The sequence below is a fragment of the Carassius gibelio genome, chromosome A19, assembly GCF_023724105.1.
Source record: "Carassius gibelio isolate Cgi1373 ecotype wild population from Czech Republic chromosome A19, carGib1.2-hapl.c, whole genome shotgun sequence".
NCBI classification, from domain to species: Eukaryota; Metazoa; Chordata; class Actinopteri; order Cypriniformes; family Cyprinidae; genus Carassius; species Carassius gibelio.
Genome location: NC_068389.1, coordinates 13,891,531 through 13,910,866, shown reverse-complemented (window position 1 = coordinate 13,910,866; position 19,336 = coordinate 13,891,531). Strand labels below are relative to the sequence as shown.

At 36.8% G+C, this 19,336-nt stretch overlaps 2 protein-coding genes across 8 annotated transcripts; both read left to right on the top strand.

Annotated features, from left to right (window-relative positions):
• The first annotated feature begins 848 nt into the window (after positions 1–848).
• LOC127935512 (anillin) lies at positions 849–13,503 on the top strand. Of its 5 annotated transcripts, XM_052533439.1 has the most exons (25): positions 936–1,098; positions 2,509–2,659; positions 2,770–2,898; positions 2,977–3,177; positions 3,652–3,953; positions 4,116–4,506; positions 4,590–4,789; positions 4,880–5,096; positions 5,305–5,391; positions 6,564–6,778; positions 6,880–7,034; positions 7,124–7,268; positions 8,125–8,260; positions 8,352–8,540; positions 8,631–8,757; positions 8,846–8,894; positions 8,996–9,049; positions 9,280–9,312; positions 10,024–10,045; positions 10,125–10,237; positions 11,085–11,138; positions 11,369–11,455; positions 11,584–11,691; positions 11,764–11,936; positions 12,021–13,503. In XM_052533439.1, exons 1-25 carry the CDS (start codon positions 1,081–1,083, stop codon positions 12,133–12,135), a joined length of 3,471 nt encoding a protein of 1,156 aa, XP_052389399.1. In that variant the 5' UTR covers positions 936–1,080; the 3' UTR covers positions 12,136–13,503. The 5 variants fall into 5 exon arrangements, with proteins under 5 accessions (XP_052389395.1, XP_052389399.1, XP_052389396.1 ...); XM_052533435.1 differs by having other exon boundaries at positions 849–1,098; positions 2,770–3,177; XM_052533436.1 differs by having other exon boundaries at positions 2,770–3,177; positions 4,593–4,789.
• A 1,359-nt stretch (positions 13,504–14,862) lies between these two features.
• On the top strand, positions 14,863–19,307 carry ak2 (adenylate kinase 2). Of its 3 annotated transcripts, XM_052533822.1 has the most exons (8): positions 14,863–15,050; positions 16,358–16,483; positions 16,600–16,710; positions 16,832–16,926; positions 18,171–18,243; positions 18,330–18,525; positions 18,645–18,682; positions 19,109–19,307. In XM_052533822.1, the coding sequence occupies exons 1-8, from the start codon at positions 14,952–14,954 to the stop codon at positions 19,151–19,153; spliced, it is 783 nt and encodes a 260-aa protein (XP_052389782.1). In that variant the 5' UTR covers positions 14,863–14,951; the 3' UTR covers positions 19,154–19,307. The 3 variants fall into 3 exon arrangements, with proteins under 3 accessions (XP_052389782.1, XP_052389783.1, XP_052389784.1); XM_052533823.1 differs by lacking the exon at positions 18,645–18,682 and having other exon boundaries at positions 18,330–18,577; XM_052533824.1 differs by lacking the exon at positions 18,645–18,682 and having other exon boundaries at positions 14,864–15,050.
• The last annotated feature ends 29 nt before the right edge of the window (positions 19,308–19,336 follow it).

The following is a 19,336-nucleotide window of genomic DNA, read 5'->3' as shown; positions in this document are numbered from 1 at the left end:
CAATATTGATAATAAATCCTTATATTAGAGTGATTTCTGTAGGATCATGTGACACTGAAGAAGCCTAAAAAATCAGCTTTGCATTACAAATAAATTATATTTTAAAGTATATGTGACCCTGGACCACAAAACCAATCTTAAGTCGCTATATATTTATGCCAATGGCCAAAAATTCATAGACAACTTTTTTTTTTTTTTTTTGCCAAAAATCATTAGGACATTAAGTAAAGATCATGTTCAATGAAGATATTTAGTACATTTCCTACCGTAAATATATACAAACTTAATTGACCCTTATGGTTTTATGGTCCAGGGTCACCGTCATTTTAAATTGTAATATTATTTTACAATATTACTTTTTTTCTGTATTTTAGTAAAATTAATGCTGCAACGATGAACAGAAGAGACTTTGTTAAAACATAAAACAATCTTCCCAATCCCAAACTTTTTAACAGCTGTGTGTGTGTGTGTGTGTGTGTGTCATTTAATAAAAAAATAAAAATAAAACACTTTGTAGATGTCTTCATTTATCCATATAAAACATACACTTATTCATACACGTATTATTCAACTGATTTACATTGTCAGGAACATGAAATGTTAACTGTAAGGTAGCCAAACCAAAAAAAGTTTATAAAGTAAACATTACGTAACAGCCCTTAAATGTCATCAATCAATGTCACAAAAAACAGTACCTAAACGTGTACAAAAAAGACCAAATGAAATTAAAAATGTAAACACTAAGAGCTGTTAAATTTAGTGCACACACAAATAATGAACAAATCTGTAAACTCCTTGAACACCTTCGCTGGTTTTAAATGGAAGCGCTTTGTCGACTCTCTTGTGAAGTGAGTGGGTGGGCGTGGCTGAGTTAACGGACTATGCTCTCATTGGTTCAGCTCGTGTGCAGTGACGTGTCCGTGACCGTTGGCTACAGCGAGAACTGAGCAAGCGCTAAATTCAAAAATTTCAAACAGCTGAGGGGCGCGTGGCGTGACTGAGAGAGTGGAGAGACTTTGCTCCCTCAGCAGACAAATAAAGAGGAAAAACAAAGAGGTCTGTGCTTTGGTTTAAGTCACGATGGACCCATTCACGGAGGTGAGTGCGCTTTATAACATCTTATTTAATCGATAGTTAATTAAGGAGGTATTGAAATAAACTAACGCTGGTCCACTGTGCACCAACTGCCATTATCTTTAGATAGTATTAAAGTTCTGGTTTCTGTTGTTACTAATTAACTTATTGTTTATTTACTTAAGTTAATTATCAGGTTATACAATATCGATTTGGAGTTTTTATTTAGATTTTAACGTTTGTGTAAAGCTAATTCTTCTGTACGTTACTTGCTCATAATCTATCATATAACGTCATAAGCCAGAATTACTTTTAACCTTACGTTTACTAGATTTCAGCAGAATTTAAACAAACTGTTGCTTTATGTATTATATTAGATGTATTTTGTTCTTTTTTTTATGACCATTATTGTTTTTGAGTCCAGTCGTACTTGCCTTTTTAAAAATTAACGTTACATCTGTTATGTGTGTGTGTGTGTGTGTGTGTGTGTGTGTGTTTTTATAATCTCTTTTGTCTGTTTTGTATTTCTGTATCTACGGTGCTTGACTGACTGTAAATATCATTAAAATATCGTTTTTAAACGTTTGTGTCTTAAAATGCAAAGTCGGCTCTTAATAAAGCCTTTACTTTCATTCCTTATGATATTTGAATTTAACATCTTTCTCCATGAAACGTTATATGTCATACTTTTGAATAGGAGGAGGGGGAGGGGAATAGCTGTCAGGGCTGCGCCCATAACTTGTCAAGTCACCTTTATTTATATAGCGCTTTTAACAATACAGATTGTGTCAAAGGAACTTCACAGTGTTATAGGAAAATAGTGTCAATAATGCAAAATGACAATAGTAAACACTCAATTTTCAGTCAAAGGCAGTTCATTATTGAATTAAATGATGTCGTCATCCAGCTCAGTTCAGTTTAAATATTATCTGTGCAATCAAGTCGAAGATATCGCTGGATATTAAGTATCCTAAGCAAGCCAGAGGCAACAGTGGCAAGGAACCAAAACTCCATCGGTGACAGAATGGAGAGAAAAAAAAAACTTGGGCTGGTTGTATACAGGAAGCCTGGTTTGACTGTAGCCAATAGGATTCATCTCCTGGGGGTCACATGACAAAATTCCATGGACATGAACTCCTCACTAACTGAAATTTCCACTCATTCCCTGGGAGACAGCCAACCAACAGCCACACTGGAGGAATGTGTTTGGTCTTGCTCAGTAACAAGGCTGTTAATCATGAGTGTGAGATGTTCTGGGAGAATTAGCTACTGGTTTGTTCACACATGAGCTGTGCTGATAAATGGGGCCCATGCGTGCAAAAATGAACTGAAATGTTTTGTTTTAAGAGATCTGTTTCTCTTTAGCACTGTCATATAGGCCTTAGTAATGTAATGAGCACTTTGCAATGCTAAAATGTAATTTTGCTCGTTCAGAAACTGTTAGAGCGCACACGTGCTCGTAGAGAAAATCTGCAGAGGAAGATGGCGGAGAGACCAACGACAGCCAAATTGCCAGTGGCTAAAAGGACAAGGGAGCCACTTACAGACACAAACAGTGTCATAAGTGAGCTGACCATTGAAAAAGGTTTGTTTTGTTGAAATGTTATTTTGTTGCATACCTGTTTTGACATATGAACATTAGATCTTTCATTACTTCTATATCCTAAAAGTAAGTTTTTCTTCTTGTTTGGACAGCACTTCCCTCTTCCAAGCCATCCCCCTCAAAGCGTCGCTGTTCAGATGAAAATGCTCTCCTTTCTGAAGAAAATAAACAAACAGTGGTTCCGCATGTGACCGCCTCTGAGCCCATGACGGACAAGAAGCCACCCCTGGTGCCAAGCAGTGTTCGTCCTAGGCGCATGGAGCAAACGTCTGCTCATTGTCCATCAGAACCAGAGGTGCTGCCCACTCAACCTCTTTCAGACACTGAAAAGTTGATGCGCCCTCCTCAGTCTCCAGCAAAATGCACTGATAATCTAATGAAGCATGCCGCTCTAGATGGAGCCAAAGAGACACCGAAAGATGCACCAATCCCAGGAATCTCCAGTATGAGATCTCGACTGCAGAGATTGGCTGAGCAAAGGCAGTACTGGGACTCTGAGGGTAGGCAGCTCCCTCTCACATCCTGAATGCACAGAACTTAGTTACATTCATTATATTGACTTAAACGTGATAAGACTGATATATTGGTTCAGGATCATTTTTAAATGGTCTGTATTTGAGGTGACTGCATCAGACATTTGTGCCATTTAACAGAGGTTAACTGATATATCATCAGGGCTGATATCAGGCTTTTCTGTTCTGAAAAGGAATAATAGAAAGGGAAAAACTATACTTTTTTAAATATAACAGAAAATAAGCAAACTTATGAATGTGTTATTGTATATTGAATTATGTGATATCAAATGCATCAGCTCTATATTTCGGCCATTGGATACATTTCTCTCGAAGATATCATCATCATCATCCATTAAAAAAGCTGACAAAAATATAGACAATATGTGATCGGAATGAATAATATGACTCTTGGGGTGATGAATAAGAATCAATGTATTAAACACAAAATTGTGCTTTCAGTGACCTCCGAAGCAATCCCAGAGAGTGTAGTTTTATCTCACAAAGAGGATCTCCCTCCTGCTACTCCAAAAAGCTCTGAGCTCCCTGTTGGAAGAAAGGGTAGACTAGCAAACCTTGCTGCCACAATTGGTTCCTGGGAAGATGACCTTGGACACCCGCCGACTCGCCGGGACAATGCACTATCACATCCTGCTCCACCAGTCAGTACTGTGAAGAGCAACATTTCCAAGCCAAGTCCTGCTGTGGAACGACCTCAGACTGCCCAACCAGCTCCACTCAAGTCTGTTAACAGCGGTCAGCAGGTGAGTCACGTCTACAACCGATTCTGTTCTATCCTTTTTAGAATGTAAGGTAGTATTGAGGGTTTACAGTAGTTTTATTGATTGTCTTTAGTGGGGGGGGGGTGGTCTTATGGTTTTTAAATATGCTCTTCAAATATTCTTTAAATATGTTTGTTCTTATAGCCAACAGTTTATTCTCCAGTCAAGTCAACCAGAGCGGTTCCACCTAGTCCTCAGAAGACCGAGTTTCCTCAGTCAAGACTGGCTCAAGCAAATCCCTCTCCTGTTTCCAGCCCACTGAAGATTTACTCCTCCACTCAGCCCTCCAGTCCACTTAAATCTCTGAATGCATCTGCCTCCAGTCCCCACAGAGGTTACGTCTCTCAGAGCCCCCTGAGGAACCAGGGCCCATCTAAGTTGAATTCTGAAGCAGCACTCAATTCAGGCCCTGCAAAACCAATTTTGACCCCTAAACCCTCTTCTACTGCTGATGTGACTGTCACACATCAGAGTTGTGAGAGATTTACCAAGGACACAACACTCTTACAGCAAAGAGACCTAGCTGGAACTACTGGTCAGTGGAGTTCTTCTGCTCATTTTTTTCTACATTGAAGTTTACATCTGTGAATTTATTTATTTGCTTATGTTGATCTTTAGTAGGGGTTAAGTCATTTTTGGAGCGTTTTGGAGAAAAGTGCCAGGAGCGCAACCAGAATTCTCCCTCTACATTAGGAGGTCAAGGCCACACACCTGTGGCTACTCCCTCTGCCACCCCCAAGACCAGGCTGCTCCAGGAGAGGCTGGGGTGTGCCCAGTCCACCTCCACCACAGCTGTCCTTACTCAGAAGCAGAAACTGGCATGTATTCTTAACTAATTAAAGGGTATACTGTATTTGTTGAATTGCATATGAAACATCAGCACTAATGTTTTATTTATTTATCAATAGGAGCGAGAGGCAGAACTGGCACAAATTCGTAATCGATTTCAAAAAGGCAACATGTTGAGGAGCAACAATGATCTTAGTAAGGTCAAGAATGACCCTGAAAATCCTCAGGAAAGTGAACCATCAGTACTGAGTCAGACTTCTGTGCCAGTGTATGATAATGAACCTTCTGTGCTAGTGCCTGAAGTACTCAACAGCCCTTCTAAATACAGTGAAAAAGGTATTTTATTATAAAAACCATATAATATAGTTAAATGTGTTCTTCTAAAGCAGCATTCCACTCATATTTTTCTTTGTTCTGTTCAGTTATGTTTTATCAGCCATATCTGCCATATGCTGCCTTTTCTTGTCATTTTATTCACAGTAACATTATAGTGGTCCTTAAGTTTATTGGAATATGCATAGTTAAATAGATTTCCATCTTTTAGAGAAGGAGTGTGCTCTTTCAAGCCCTGCAAAGGAAGTTGAATTTAAAGAAGAGATTCCTATTGTAAAAGAACAAGAGGAAGTGAAAGGTATGGGGAAAAACTATAGACTTTTGTTCAGTTGTACTATAGACTGCTTATTTTCTTCATATTTATGTGTTGTTTGCTTTAACAGTTTTAAATGTTTTGTTTAGCACTCTTTAGTGTCAAAAGACCAGACTAAAACCCTGTTCGGATGGGACTAGTTTTCTAAACTACGTTTGAGTTTCGATTCTTATCACCCGAGGTCTGTAATTTTTATGTACCAATTCGGATGGGACTAACATCTACGTGTTTATTACAGAGGTGGGAGGGTCCGTTTTGTACATTTGGGTGATTCCGAGATCACACCCTCTGAATTTGTGCATTGCATATAGTAATTTGGACTGATTACTATTAGTATAATCTGTTTTACTGCAAATATCATGGTTACGCTAGTAGCAAAACCATGTTAATGTGTGGTTACTTTAGTTTAACTGTGTTTTTTTTTTTTTTTTTTATAAATGGTATATATGTAATAAAACAATTATGTAATTGAGTTTAGAAATGAGCATGAGTGATCTCACTTGACGCTGATATTACAATAACCAGTCTTAACAGTTTACATGATTTAGCTCTTGATTTTATTATAGTTATATTTTTTTTTCTTTGCTGGGAGTCAAACGTATCAACCATGCGTGTGGTAAGAGCATCTACGGTAATTCATATTGGCCAAAACACACGGCCAAGGAAACGCGTTGTGAAAAAAAAATATATCACTGGCAATCAGACATTGGCATTCGAACGGGATTAGTTTTCTCAGAGGATCACTGAGTTTGCTGAAAAACAGTAGGTAATTTGCTCTGGAAATATCACAGAGGTTGTGTGAGAAAAACACAGACGTGGCAGATTCAGACGGGATTACAATCACTAAGTACATCTGTGAAACACCGATTTCTCTAAGGACCTCCTGTAAAACTAGTCCCGTCCCGGGCTTTATTAAATATTTTTTGCTGTATATGTTATTTAGCCTTTTTAAAATAATTGTTCATTATGCATCTTGTATATTGAATATCTATTGAGTAAAAGTGAATTATATTTTGTATTATCTCTTGAACATTATGATATTCACAATTGTTCTGAATTTTATTACCACCAAAATCATGATGGATTTATTTTGAAACTTTATATCACTAATTCCCATTACATGTTTTTGATAATGAACATTCTCATTGACATTGAAGAAGCAGATGAAGTGTGTGAGATTGAGAAGGACGTGGATGGTTCCGTTAACTCTGAGGTGATAAATGAGCTGTTTGATGAAGTCCTGGAGGAGAGCGATGAGAAAAGTGATGAGGATGCGGAAGAAGATGCTCTGAATATCTCCTCCATGTCTCTCCTTGGTCCACTTGCAGAGACTGTAGCAGCTGTGGTCAAGAGCCCTGAAAGAAAGCCTATGGTGAGTCCTGAGGATGTAACTCTTAAGATAAACCGTGATAATGCCAAATAATCTGAAAACTGATGTTACATCTCAGTTTCACTTTTTTTATTTTGATCCAGTCATCGACTCCTTCCAGCTCATTTATTGCGAAGAGTTCAACCCCTGAGAGTGTATCCAGGCCCAGTAAGTTCCAAAAGACATGCATGTTACGAGCTGAATCGTCTGACAGCATCAGTGTCCTAGATGAGCAGCAAAACCAGAACCTTCCCTACAGGTGCGCATCTGATCATTGACTCTTTTTCAAGCAACATTCAAACTGATTTGAGTATGATTTGTATTTAATGTATGGTTGTTTGATTTCAGCATTGATGCCTACAGATCAACAAGGGTTAAGACTGAGCCAGAGAGACCTCGTGTTAAACAGGTGATCGTGAGGAAAGAGGATGTGTCTCAGAGAATGGAGACCAATGGGAGCCCCAGTCACATCAACATCAAGCAAAAAATTAAGGTCTGTTAAAAAAATGTATATTATTATTATTATTTTGGGCACTGTCAATAAACCTGTTAACCCGCACCTGGACGTGGGCACACTGAACTCTCTTTGTTTGCAAGTGTCAATGTTTACGAATAGATTAAATGAAACATGAAAAAATTAATCTTGACAAACTATCTATCATAATAAAGATCTAAGCCTAAAGCATCGACAGATCACTGTTTTTCAATGGAAAGCTTCGAAAGAATGTATTTGCTAAATTTGTGTAAGCAGTACACATCAAAACACAGTACATACCAGATTTGTCGTAATATTGAGTCATAAATGCATCTACAGCTGTTGAGCCTGGTTTAGTTAGAAAGGAAAGGGTCCACTAAACGACATCTCATGCAGCACATGTAGTTCAACGAGGTAATAACGTTGTAATATGGATTATAATTCCTTTGTTTACGTTTCAGTTTTTCAGGGACAGAATTGTTTATATCCATTACGGAATGACTTGTGCTCAGAAAACTGTCTTGGTAGTAAATAAACAGCATGGTTTTGTAGCCATTTTTTTTGTATCTTCAGATTTGAAATAGAAACTTATGAAACGTAACTTTCAACCCATTACTTTACTAGATTGCTCCAGGACTGATTTCAAGTATTTTTTCTTCTTTCCTGTCAGTATGCATGTGCAGTCCCAAACATGAGTCAAGGGCTCTATGGGAACTAGACCTTCTAACAATAGCTGCAGTAACAAACAATTTGCATCTGGCTCTTTGTTAGAAGGCGGGTCTTATTTTGCCCTGTTGCACATTAGTTTCTCCTATTCATAGTAATATGAGTGAACAGTCTTTGATTTGAGTTTGTTACCACATTGTTCTCTCAGATGTTGACCAATGAGATGAACCTGCAGCAGACAGTGATCCATCAGGCTAGTCAGGCTCTCAACTGCTGCACAGATGAAGAGCATGGGAAAGGATCTCAAGTGGAGGCTGAGGCTGAGAGACTGCTGCTTATTGCCAGTAAGGGATACTTTCCTTTTTGCACTACACAAATGAATATCAGAATTATTTATTTAATTTGGAGTAATGATTACTTGTGTTTGAACCACAGCCGAAAGGAGGGCTGCTCTGAAGGCTGATTTGGACCGGCTAAAAGCAGAGGGTCCAACAGCCCAGAAGAAAAGCACAAGCAGTGCTCAGGCAGATATGGGTTTACCTGCTTCTAAAGGGTCCATCTCACTGCTAGAGCTGCGACTCCCTCTGAAGGCTGACTTTATCTGTTCTTCTGCCAACAAGCCTGGTGAGAATGCTTCTGTATTTATATATAGATACTTCTTGTTTGGCACCTTCATGTCCGATCAGACACTTATGTCGTAATTTTGATTTTAAGAATGTGGAAACCATTACTTCTTTGTGATGATCCGTGCTGGAGCGGAGAACACAGTGGCGACTCCTCTAGCAAGCGCACGCACTGGTCTAAGTGGTGATGCTTTGACCTTCTCCACCAAATTCACTTTGTAAGTGTCACTTCCCATCAAGCCACTCATGACATCCCTATCACCTCAGTGTAGTGTTCATCATATTAATACGTTGCTTTACGTGCAGGTCTGATGTCTCTAATGACTTTGAGATCGATATTGAGGTCTACTGTTTGGTAAGTACAGCTTTTTAAGTTTTTCAATTGAAATGCATGCCTTTTGAATACAAATTAACCCTTTATCAAAGGGATTTAGTAAAAGTTTGTTTTTCTCTTAGGTTCAGAAACGGGAGCTGAACCCTGACAAGAGGAAAAAGCCCAGCAAGTCAAAGGTATGCTGTGTTTCAAAACATCCTTTGCTGGTGTGCAAGCAAGCAGTTGGTTAGATTTTAAGCAAGTGTCTTTAATGTGTAGTATTGTCAGTCTAAAAGTGCATGGTGATGGGTATTTTTATTAATTCCTTAACTAATAAGAACTTTTGTCTCAGTAGTTTTCAGCAGTGCTATGTTTGTATTGTTTTGTTCACTATATTTTAGTCTGAAATCAAATTTTATCTCCACAGGCTATAACACCAAAAAGGTTCCTTGCTATCTCTGTAAGTAGTCTGTTTGCTTAAATTTTAACACACACTACTGGTCAAAAGAGGGGAATTTTTTTTTCTTTTTTCATAGTTTCATTCAGCAAGTATACATTAAATTGATCAAAGGTGAAATATGTAAAGTGACATTTTACAATGTTACACAAAGCTGTTCTGTTTTTTTTTTTGTTTTTGAGTTTAATGAATCGTAATGAATCATAAAATAACTGTATTAGGGGTTCCACACAAATATAAAGCAGCACAGTTGTTTTCAGCACTGATTATAATAAGAAATGCTTCTTGAGTACCAAATCGGCATATTCGAATGATTTCTGAAGGTCTCAGAATCATTCCATACACCACTACAGTTACACTGTTATTATATAAAGACACCCTGTCTTTAAGTCCAGAGGAAAATGCTCAAAAGAAAATTGAAAAATGAACTCATGTTGTAAACACATTTATTTATCAATAATCAGTGAAAACTGTAGACTGCTGCAAAATTGTCAAAATTCAGTTTTTAAGGCCAAATTCTTTCTTCCTCTGGGAAAAATTCCACACCCTGACTTTGATCTTGATTTAAGGTTTTATGAAAAACCTCTTGCATGATTTCTTATTTGTAATGTAATATTGTTGTACATGTAATACAGTACTTTGAAATTAATTTGTTATAAACATTATTATGTAAAGTTCTGGTACTTTTTTGTCCTCTCCATTTATCTATTATAGAAGAGCAACCTCCAAACACCTGGTGAGTATTAAAAGCATTTCAGTTCAACTAACATTTTCGATTTGTTGTTTGTTTGTTAACTTTATTTCTTCCTTTTCAGTTGTGGCCAGCCCTGGTGGTCCAAACGCAGTGCGCACCAGTAGTTTTGTACTTGTCGGAGCACACAAGCTAACTTTAGCCTCTATTGGGAAAAACAAATTCCCGCTTGAGAAGGTACTTTCCTGCAATATCTCTATATCTTCATAACTGTTCCATAAATCAAACCACACTAACACCATCACCTGGCGAAACACACTAGATGTATAGAGGGTATGTACATGATGTCACAGAAACACTGTGGCAACATTACATGGTAATAATAAAAATTCTGACTGATACAATCACGATGTAGTTCTTAAATAGATTTACACTGCTGAACTCTGTATCGTCAGCAGATAAAACCTTTTACTAAATCTACTGAAACAACCAGAATATCCATTGGTGTTCTCGTCACTTTGATTTTGGCACAATACAAAAGCAGCATTACAGAAAGTCATAATGTTCTTTGTGTAATGCCTTTAACAAGTTTTTGTCTGGGTGAAATGACAATATATAACAATGATGTAAGTGAGCCCTCAGATGTAGATCCTAGCTGTGATGTATTTATAATGTTGTCTAGAAGATCAAGTGTGAAGGCTTTTGTATAGCTTTGCTTGTTTCTTTGGCATCCAAATTGGGTATATATAAATCCTGTTCTTGGCCACATATCAGTGTCCAGTGTTTTTTTTTTTTTTTTTTTTTTTTTTTTTGGTAAAATGTGGATCACTTTTGAGTCCAACTGCTAGAGGCAGCCAAGTTGCAGGGTTTTTTTTGCCACTTGCCGGATTGAGTGGGTGTGTTCTGTCATGAAAGTGACGTCAATACACACCCTCCGTTGCTTTCTAACATCAGAGAGAGGTTTAACCACAGCACTAGTCTTCACACCAGCTTGATACAGTTTTAACACTACTCGTTTTTCTTGCACAGTGCTGCCGTTTGCTTATCCCAGACTCTTTCACATGCAGTCATTTCTCTCTTTTAGATCAAATATGAAGGGATTGAAAGAGAGCTGCTCATTGACATGTTTCACAAAAAGGTTTCTATATTTGCTCTGTGTTTAGTAACACGGGTTTTTGTGTGTCTGAGTATTTGGCTAACATGGCTTGGTGTCTTTTCGGTGATACTGTCACTTTAAGCCGCTTATTTACATTTTTGTGTGCACATCAATGCCTTTGGATTTGGGTGAATACTAGTTGTTTTTGTTACTCCTAGCACTTCTCTTGCATATGTCTATGTTCTAGCCCTTAATGTTCTGTTTTGCTACAGGTACCTTTCCTTTGTCCTTTGGAGGGGCATATATACCTGAAAATGAAGTGCGAGGTTGGATCACGGATAGAGGAACGAGGCTTCCTGGTGAGTCTTTAAACTGAAAGAATGTCTGCAGAAGTTTTTCTTATCCTTCTAGTAAAAATACAGGCATTGCTAGAAAAACTGATCTTTTTATACTAAGTGGTGCTAGTGAAGGTGTCTCTTATTTGCAGACTATGTTTGAGGATGTCAGTGGATTTGGATCTTGGCACAGGAGGTGGTGTGTCCTTTCAGGATACTGCATCTCTTTTTGGACTTACCCTGATGATGAAAAACGAAAGGTAGGCCTACTATAATTTTTTATTTTTGAGATGCACTTAATTAAAATGAACCGGTTATTCTTCTTCGCACAGAATCCAATTGGTCGCATTAACCTTGCCAACTGTACGAGTCGTAAAGTGGAGCCGGCAAACAGAGAGTTCTGTGCCCGGCCCAATACCTTTGAGCTCATCACAGTGAGACCACAGAGGGAGGATGACCGAGAGACCCTGGTCAGCCAGTGCAAGGACACGCTGTGTGTTACAAAGTAAGACCCTATTAACAATGCCAGTTCACGTGCTTTGATGGAGAAGGTCAAGTTCTAATCAGAACTTCCCTTTATAATGTGCAGGAACTGGCTAAGTGCCGACACTAAGGATGAAAGGAATCTGTGGATGCAGAAGCTGAACCAGATCTTGGTAGACCTGCGCATGTGGCAGCCAGATTCATGTTATAAACCCATGTAAGCCTGCTCTCATCGGGCACCAAGGGCTAAAGGTATCCTTGTCTGACTTTCACACTGACTGTGTTTATGTCAGATTTGGAAGTGCAATATGGCATCATAGTTACAGTGTTTACAGATGTATTTTACAAGATTTTTATAAATTTGACAAAAGTTTTTTTAAAAGCCATAAATTAAGAGACATTTCAGTTACCCTTACAAGGGTTTTCAGGTATGGTTTTGATACTTTTCTCAGTGTAATTTAGCAAGGATTGCTTAATTTTTTTTTAGACTAATTTGACTAGTTTATTTGCTTTGTTAGACTGTCAATTATTGTATGTATATTTAAATATCTTTTGCATGACTGCTGTATGCTGAGATGCTTGCTGTAGGCAAATTTCTAAGAATATTCATCCAGCAAGGCAATGTCCTGAATCTTTAAATGAACGAAACACTTAATGTCAGTACTTTGTGGTAAAAAAAAAAAATCTTCAAATTAAGTACTACCAGAACCCATTATCTGATTTTATATTTGTATATTTGCTGTTATAGGGATGACTAAACATTTTTGCTCATCTGTCATCAGGATTTGGAATTTTATCTAAGTTTTTCTGGGGGGATTTGGTTAGATTAGAGTTATTAAAGTTGAGAAATTTATATTTATATAAAATGTAAGTACACAAAGGGGAACTCACTTGGATAATGGAAGGAAATTGGCTTTTTTTTTTCCTTTAGGCATTTATGAGCAATGTTAGTCCCGTCCTTGGCTGAAAAACTGCAAACAATTTAAAGATCTTTCCCATAACCAAAGCTCTTTTCAGCTCAGTTTCTGCAGTAACACTGATGAGTGATATGTGCCTTCAAAAGAATACAAATGTAATTGATATTTGCCATAGAATCTAATTTCCTGTTTTTATTGAAAGAAAAATGGTACGAGACATGTTTTTTTTTTTCTTTGCTTGATCCAGATGACTTCACAATAATTGTGAGTTGGAATATGTATCATGCATATTCCCTATTTCTTAAGCTCTCTACATATATTTTTCTGTTTGCTTTGTAACTTTAAATGAACATTTTATAACATTTTAAATTATTCTTACTAAATTTAATTAATTTACCTATATCCAAATGTGTGTTTGAATAAGTGACACTTACAAAGTTTACATTTACACTAAATGTCATATTGTCTTTGTTTTTCGTAATGTATAATTTCTTAACCTTTTCATATTCAAAAATACCAAAATTCATACCAAAATTCAGCCCCATCACTGTAGTAATCTTAAGGCACTTTAGTGTTATGGCTGTTTTGTGTTATGGTATCTGAAACACTCCAAATATGGCTTCCATGTATCATGCAGAGCTGCGGTTTCAATAAAACCAGCTTTTGATAACATACTTGTCATCAGTTTCTTACCTTTTTATTTATTTTTTAACTGCCTCATATTTTGTGCTAGACTATATTTTTAGCTAGACTTGGATTCAGGAATAAAATGTATTATTGAATAGTGTTATTGTTGAAACTATTTAAAAAAAATTGTTCATTAAAGCTAAAATATAGCTATTAGATGAAGAACTTATAATTAGAAATGCCTTGTAGTACTTGACCATCTTGGAAGGTCTTGTCTCAGTCTCAGACTTTATATAACATGATACAATTAAACAATATTACAGGAGCAAGAGAGCTGTTTTCATGAATATGAGCATGATTGAAAACAACGATTTTATACAAACATTCAACAAACAAGAAGTTACTATTAAGTGAATTGCATTTTAGACTCTTTTAAACATTTCTGAGCAACTCCAAGCTGTATTTTGTTGAAGAATAAATGATTCTGTCTCCCTCATTAAGTGATTTGCTGTTACTTAGCCTACTGGCAGTTTAGTGTGATATTTAAATGTATCATTTCATTTTTCCATCATATTTCCTTGCTCATTGTAATCGATGCAACATTTGATCCACCTCTGAAGTGCAAAGATTAATTTTGTTGTTAGTTTTTTAATTTAAATGGTAACAGGTCTATATTGTCCTATTATTCTAATTATTGATTCAACACAAGAAATTCACAGGCAATAAATGAATTTGAGAAGTGCTGGTTTGGTCTTAACACAGTCTTGTCTTGATTTCGGTTTAGGTGGTCTTGACCTACAGCACTTGTGGCTCAACTATCTGAAATTAAAGTCTGGACTGAAGTACTATGATTACTATAAAATAAGCTAAACAGAGGTATAAAAAAGAAATGACAAAAGCAAAACTACTTTAAAATGAAAACTGCAAATATAAAGATACCGGATCATTCAAATGATCTATAAATAATGCAAATACTATTTATAATAAAAAATATAAAAAATATAATTAAATTATAGATAATATTATTAAAATATTCAAAAATGTACAAAGTTCATTAAGTTCATTTTATGGTGACTATGACGGTACTTTTAAATTATGGTCTGCGGTTATTATAAAGTTAAAAGTCGGAAGAACAAGAGCGGAATGACGACCTTTGTGCAGTGTGATGTAAATATTAATTTGGCATTTTAGATATGATATCTTGTTTTGCCTTATCTAAACTTTCACATCTTAATGTGTGATGTGTCACTTTAGGACAAATTCCGGATATTAGACGACACTGATACTGATTCATTCGATTTTATCCAATGAGCTCGTGCTGTGGATAAATGGCTTGCTATTGGCCAATCAGATAGATGGCCTTGTGCTAGGAGGCGGGACTTTGAGTCCATACTCAGCAAGCGGAGGCGTTACCACTTCCTTTCAGAGAGAGTTAGCGGACGCGACGTGTGGAGTGGAGAGAAGTGTTTTTAGTTCGTTTACAACCTGTAACCATGGCCCCCAGCACGCAAACGGACGACACCGTCTCCAGTGTAAGGAAAGGCATTCGAGCCATTCTGCTTGGGCCGCCCGGAGCGGGTAAGGGCACGCAGGTGAGAGCTTGTGCGAAGGGCCGCGTGGCTCATTCTGATTTAGCTGTCCGACAGCAGAGGGACAGCGAGGACTGTGTAGTAAAGGGGTAGTTCATCGTCATTTCCATACCCTCATGTACCGGTATGGATTTTTTTTTTTTTTTTCAATAAAATGATGTAGACAAAATACTAGAATGTTAAATGATAGCTTCGGGCACAATTAACTTTAATTACGTCTTTTTCTTCTGTGCAGTGAAGTATATATAATATACAAGTCATACAGGTTTGGAATGACATGAGTTTGAGAAGAGGACGTCAGAATATACATTTTGGGTTTAAGTGTATTTAAACAGTCACTGAGTGTTCCTGTATCTTTAACACCTGTTGCCCTGGGCTTTATCAGATGCTTTCTGGCCAGAATATTCATTCACTGCAAATATGGCGTGATTATTTAATATCCATGTCACTCAGTTGAGCTGATGTGTCCTGTTGGGTGACAGTCTAACTCAAAAAAAAAAAAAAAAAAAGTCTCATCAGTTAACAGATCAGTCAGCTTGGTTTTCATTACTGCTTGCTGTTATTAAGCAATAATTACTGCCCATTTGGAATGCTATTAAAACTAGGCTTATGAATGTGGTTGCAACAGAATAGTATGGTAATTAGTTTTATAGTTTTGTTCATACAGACACTACCACTGGTTTTTAAAATAAGTCACTTATGCTTAACAAGACTGCATTTATTTGCTCATAAATACAGTAAAATAGTGAAATATACTTGTGTATAATTTATAATACTATTGTGGAATATTATTACAGTTCTGACTGTAACTGTTTTCTATTTTAATATCTTTTAACGTGTAATTTATTCCTGAAATGGAAAAGCTGAATTTTCAGCAACATTGCTCGAGCCTTCATTTTCACGTTATCCTTCAGAAATCATTCAGATATATTGATTTGCAGTTTAAAAATCATTTCTTATTATTATCCATGTTAAAAACAGTTGTGCTGCTTAATATTTTTATTTTTAATAGACCTTTTTGTAGCAGTGTAACAGTCTTTACTGTCACATTTGATCAATGTTATTGTATACTTGCTGAAAAAACGATTAATTTATATATTTACATCTTTTTTTTCATTTTGAATGGCTGTTTTTAGTTTTATTTGTCTATTTCAAGACAAATGTTGCACACAAATATTTAATTGTTCCTCTTGATGGGTTGTTAGACGAACAAGCATTTAGCTTTCCTTATATTTCAAGTGTATTTTATGTAATGTGTGAATTGATTTCTAGGTTAATTTCATAATATGTTTCATTTCGGGCCTTTACAGGCACCCAGGCTTGCAGAGAAGTACTGTGTGTGTCATTTAGCCACTGGGGACATGCTGAGGGCCATGGTGGCATCTGGCTCAGAGCTCGGTCAGCGGCTTAAAGAAACCATGGATGCCGGCAAACTGGTAAAATGAATAGATGTTTGAGTTTTATATACATTATAATATTTGTTCCTCCACAATGTGTGTTTTTGGTTTGAGGGATAAAGTCCTGATTCCTTGTTTTGTCCTCTTTCCTTCAGGTGAGTGATGAGATGGTGGTGGAGCTCATTGACAACAACCTGGACACGCCTGCATGCAAGAATGGCTTCCTGCTGGACGGTTTCCCCCGCACCGTCAAGCAAGCAGAAATGGTGAGGACTTCTGTGAACAACTGACCCTCCATGTGTGTCTGTGATCTGTCATTTTTTTTATAATAAAAGAGTGCTGAATCACAAGAATGCATCTGTCAACCTCTCTCGTTCTCATTTCTAGCTGGATGGCCTCTTGGAGAAGCGTGAGGAGAAACTGGACTCTGTGGTTGAATTCTCTGTTGATGACTCTCTGCTAGTGCGCAGGATCTGTGGGAGGTATAATGATGAAGGGTCCTGTAAATCTAAAGTATTGTGTAGTAGCCTGCTACCACTAATGCTTTCTAATAGCTCCGTTTCATTTAATGATTAAGGAAGATACTGAAAAGATGTCACACTCATTTCTGGAATAAGAGAAGACATGTTTTTAGTTAGGGCATAGTAGCTATCAAACTCTTTTGTTTCTGTTATCTTTAATAGAGGTGGTGGCAGGGAAGTTTTCCTCGAGTGGTTTTGATTGCCGTTTGAAATGGAAGTGTACCTCCTTACTTCGTCCTTGCTTTTAATTGTAAAGTATGACAGTGAGACTCTTGTTTAAATGTAACAAACAGTATTGGACAAAATACACACACATTGTAGTTGAGTTAAATGTACAAGAACCTAATAATTTATAATTCCTTTAAAAGTATAAAAGTCCTCATTTTCAATTGTACTTAATGAAAAGTATAAAATTACTTCTTTTTTTTTTTTAAGTGAGCCATGATTATTTATTCTAGCCTGCACTAGACAGATTAGTCAGCACTAAGAAGAAAGATTAGGGCAGACATTTATTATTTATTGATCTGAAAATAAGCTTTTTTTAAACAAAAAAAAAAAATACTATGTAGTGTAAAAACATTACATTTACATATAATAAAATATCAGTGTGAGTTACGCAAATGTATGGAGCTATGTAGTATTTTATAATTAGGCAAAATTTAATTTGTGCAAATATATGCAATAAATAGTATAAAAAATACAGTGCACAGACATCACATATGGGAAAAAAGTTTTCACATTTTAAGAGGAACGCTATGCAAATTATTTAGTTTCATACCATTTGAAACTGCTATATCAGCGGGGAAGATGTGTGGGCATTATTATTAGCATTATTTTCCATCATTTTCAGCAGCTGTTACTGCAGTCATCAGTGTCTCATATTCCTTTATATGCTGATTTGCTTTTCAAGAAAACTTTTGTTATTATTATTATTGCATTCAAGTCCACATTCAAGCATCTGAATAGCCTGTCATAACTCTATATGATTTTAATTTTCAATAAACAATACTTAGTTTTGGCTAAAGTAACGCCACTCGGAGAATGAGGAACGATATGTTTTATGAAATATAGTGGAGTAAAAAGTATGATTTTATGCTTTGAAATGTAGTAAAGGAAAAGTACAGATACCTGGAAATGTGCTCGGTAACAAAATAAATATAGTTTGCTGCTGTCCACCACTGAACAGAATTAATTTAATTCCTCAGACTCATTCACCAGCCCAGCGGCCGATCTTACCATGAAGAGTTCAGCCCTCCCAAAGAGCCAATGAAGGATGATGTGAGAAACAAAAACTGTATCATTCTTATTAGCAGGACAGCTATGAGCAGTGTCGTAAAGACTTGGTCTGATCCATAAATCCACAGGTAACCGGGGAGCCTCTTATTCGCCGCAGTGATGACAACGAGACCACCCTGCGCTCCCGACTAGAGTCCTATCACAAGCAGACGGCTCCTCTCGTGCACTACTACAGCGACCGCGGCCTGCACACTGCTGTTGATGCTTCTCAGTCCCCCGACCTCGTCTTTGCCTCCATCCTTGCTGCCTTCTCTGCTGCTACCTGTAAAGATCTGGTTTATTTTGTCTGAATCATCTCTACATTCACTCTTTTCTTGTATGCATCATAAACCTTGTTTGATTCCATTCATGTTTTGTGTTTATGTCTTCGTGAGTGTCTTTAGACATGATTTTGATACATCTGCTGCCTGTTGTACAATGGGTAACAGAACTCTTTTGACAAAAAAGCTTGTGAAATATTAAATGCTGATTGGTGAACCCAAGCTAATTGTAATGGCTGATTGATTGAAATCCTATAGAAGATTTAATATGAATTAATTTGTTTATAAGCATCTATATAATGAAAGCATGTTTTGCTCTAACCAGACACCTGTAAAAAGGTATGGTTATGTTATTTGCACTAGTTCACTCTTTCCACAGTGAAATGTGATCATCCTCAAGACTTTTTTGTGGATCTTGTAGTAATGCATGATATCCAGTAGAGGTCATGTGAATGCTTGGTTTAATTGTTGAATGGAAAAAGCTTTTTATTATTAATTTCTTTATTAGCTAATATTTATTATTTCATGTTCTGAGTTGAGTCATTAATTTACTTGTGGACTCTCTTTTTTTTTTCTTTTTTCTGCAGCTGTATGAAATCCAGTTTCTCCCATCCAGGTTGATCCAGATGTGAAAATAATGGATGGGAGAAAGGGGGGAGCTGGAAGTGTCTCAGATGTTTATTTTGATCATGCCATGTAGTGAATGTGTTTTGGAAGAACACTGATTTAACTGAAACCCAGTTGATTACCTCCAATAAACGTGGAAGACTATTTTCTACTATCTTACATGAAGAGATTGATTCTTTGTGTTCCTG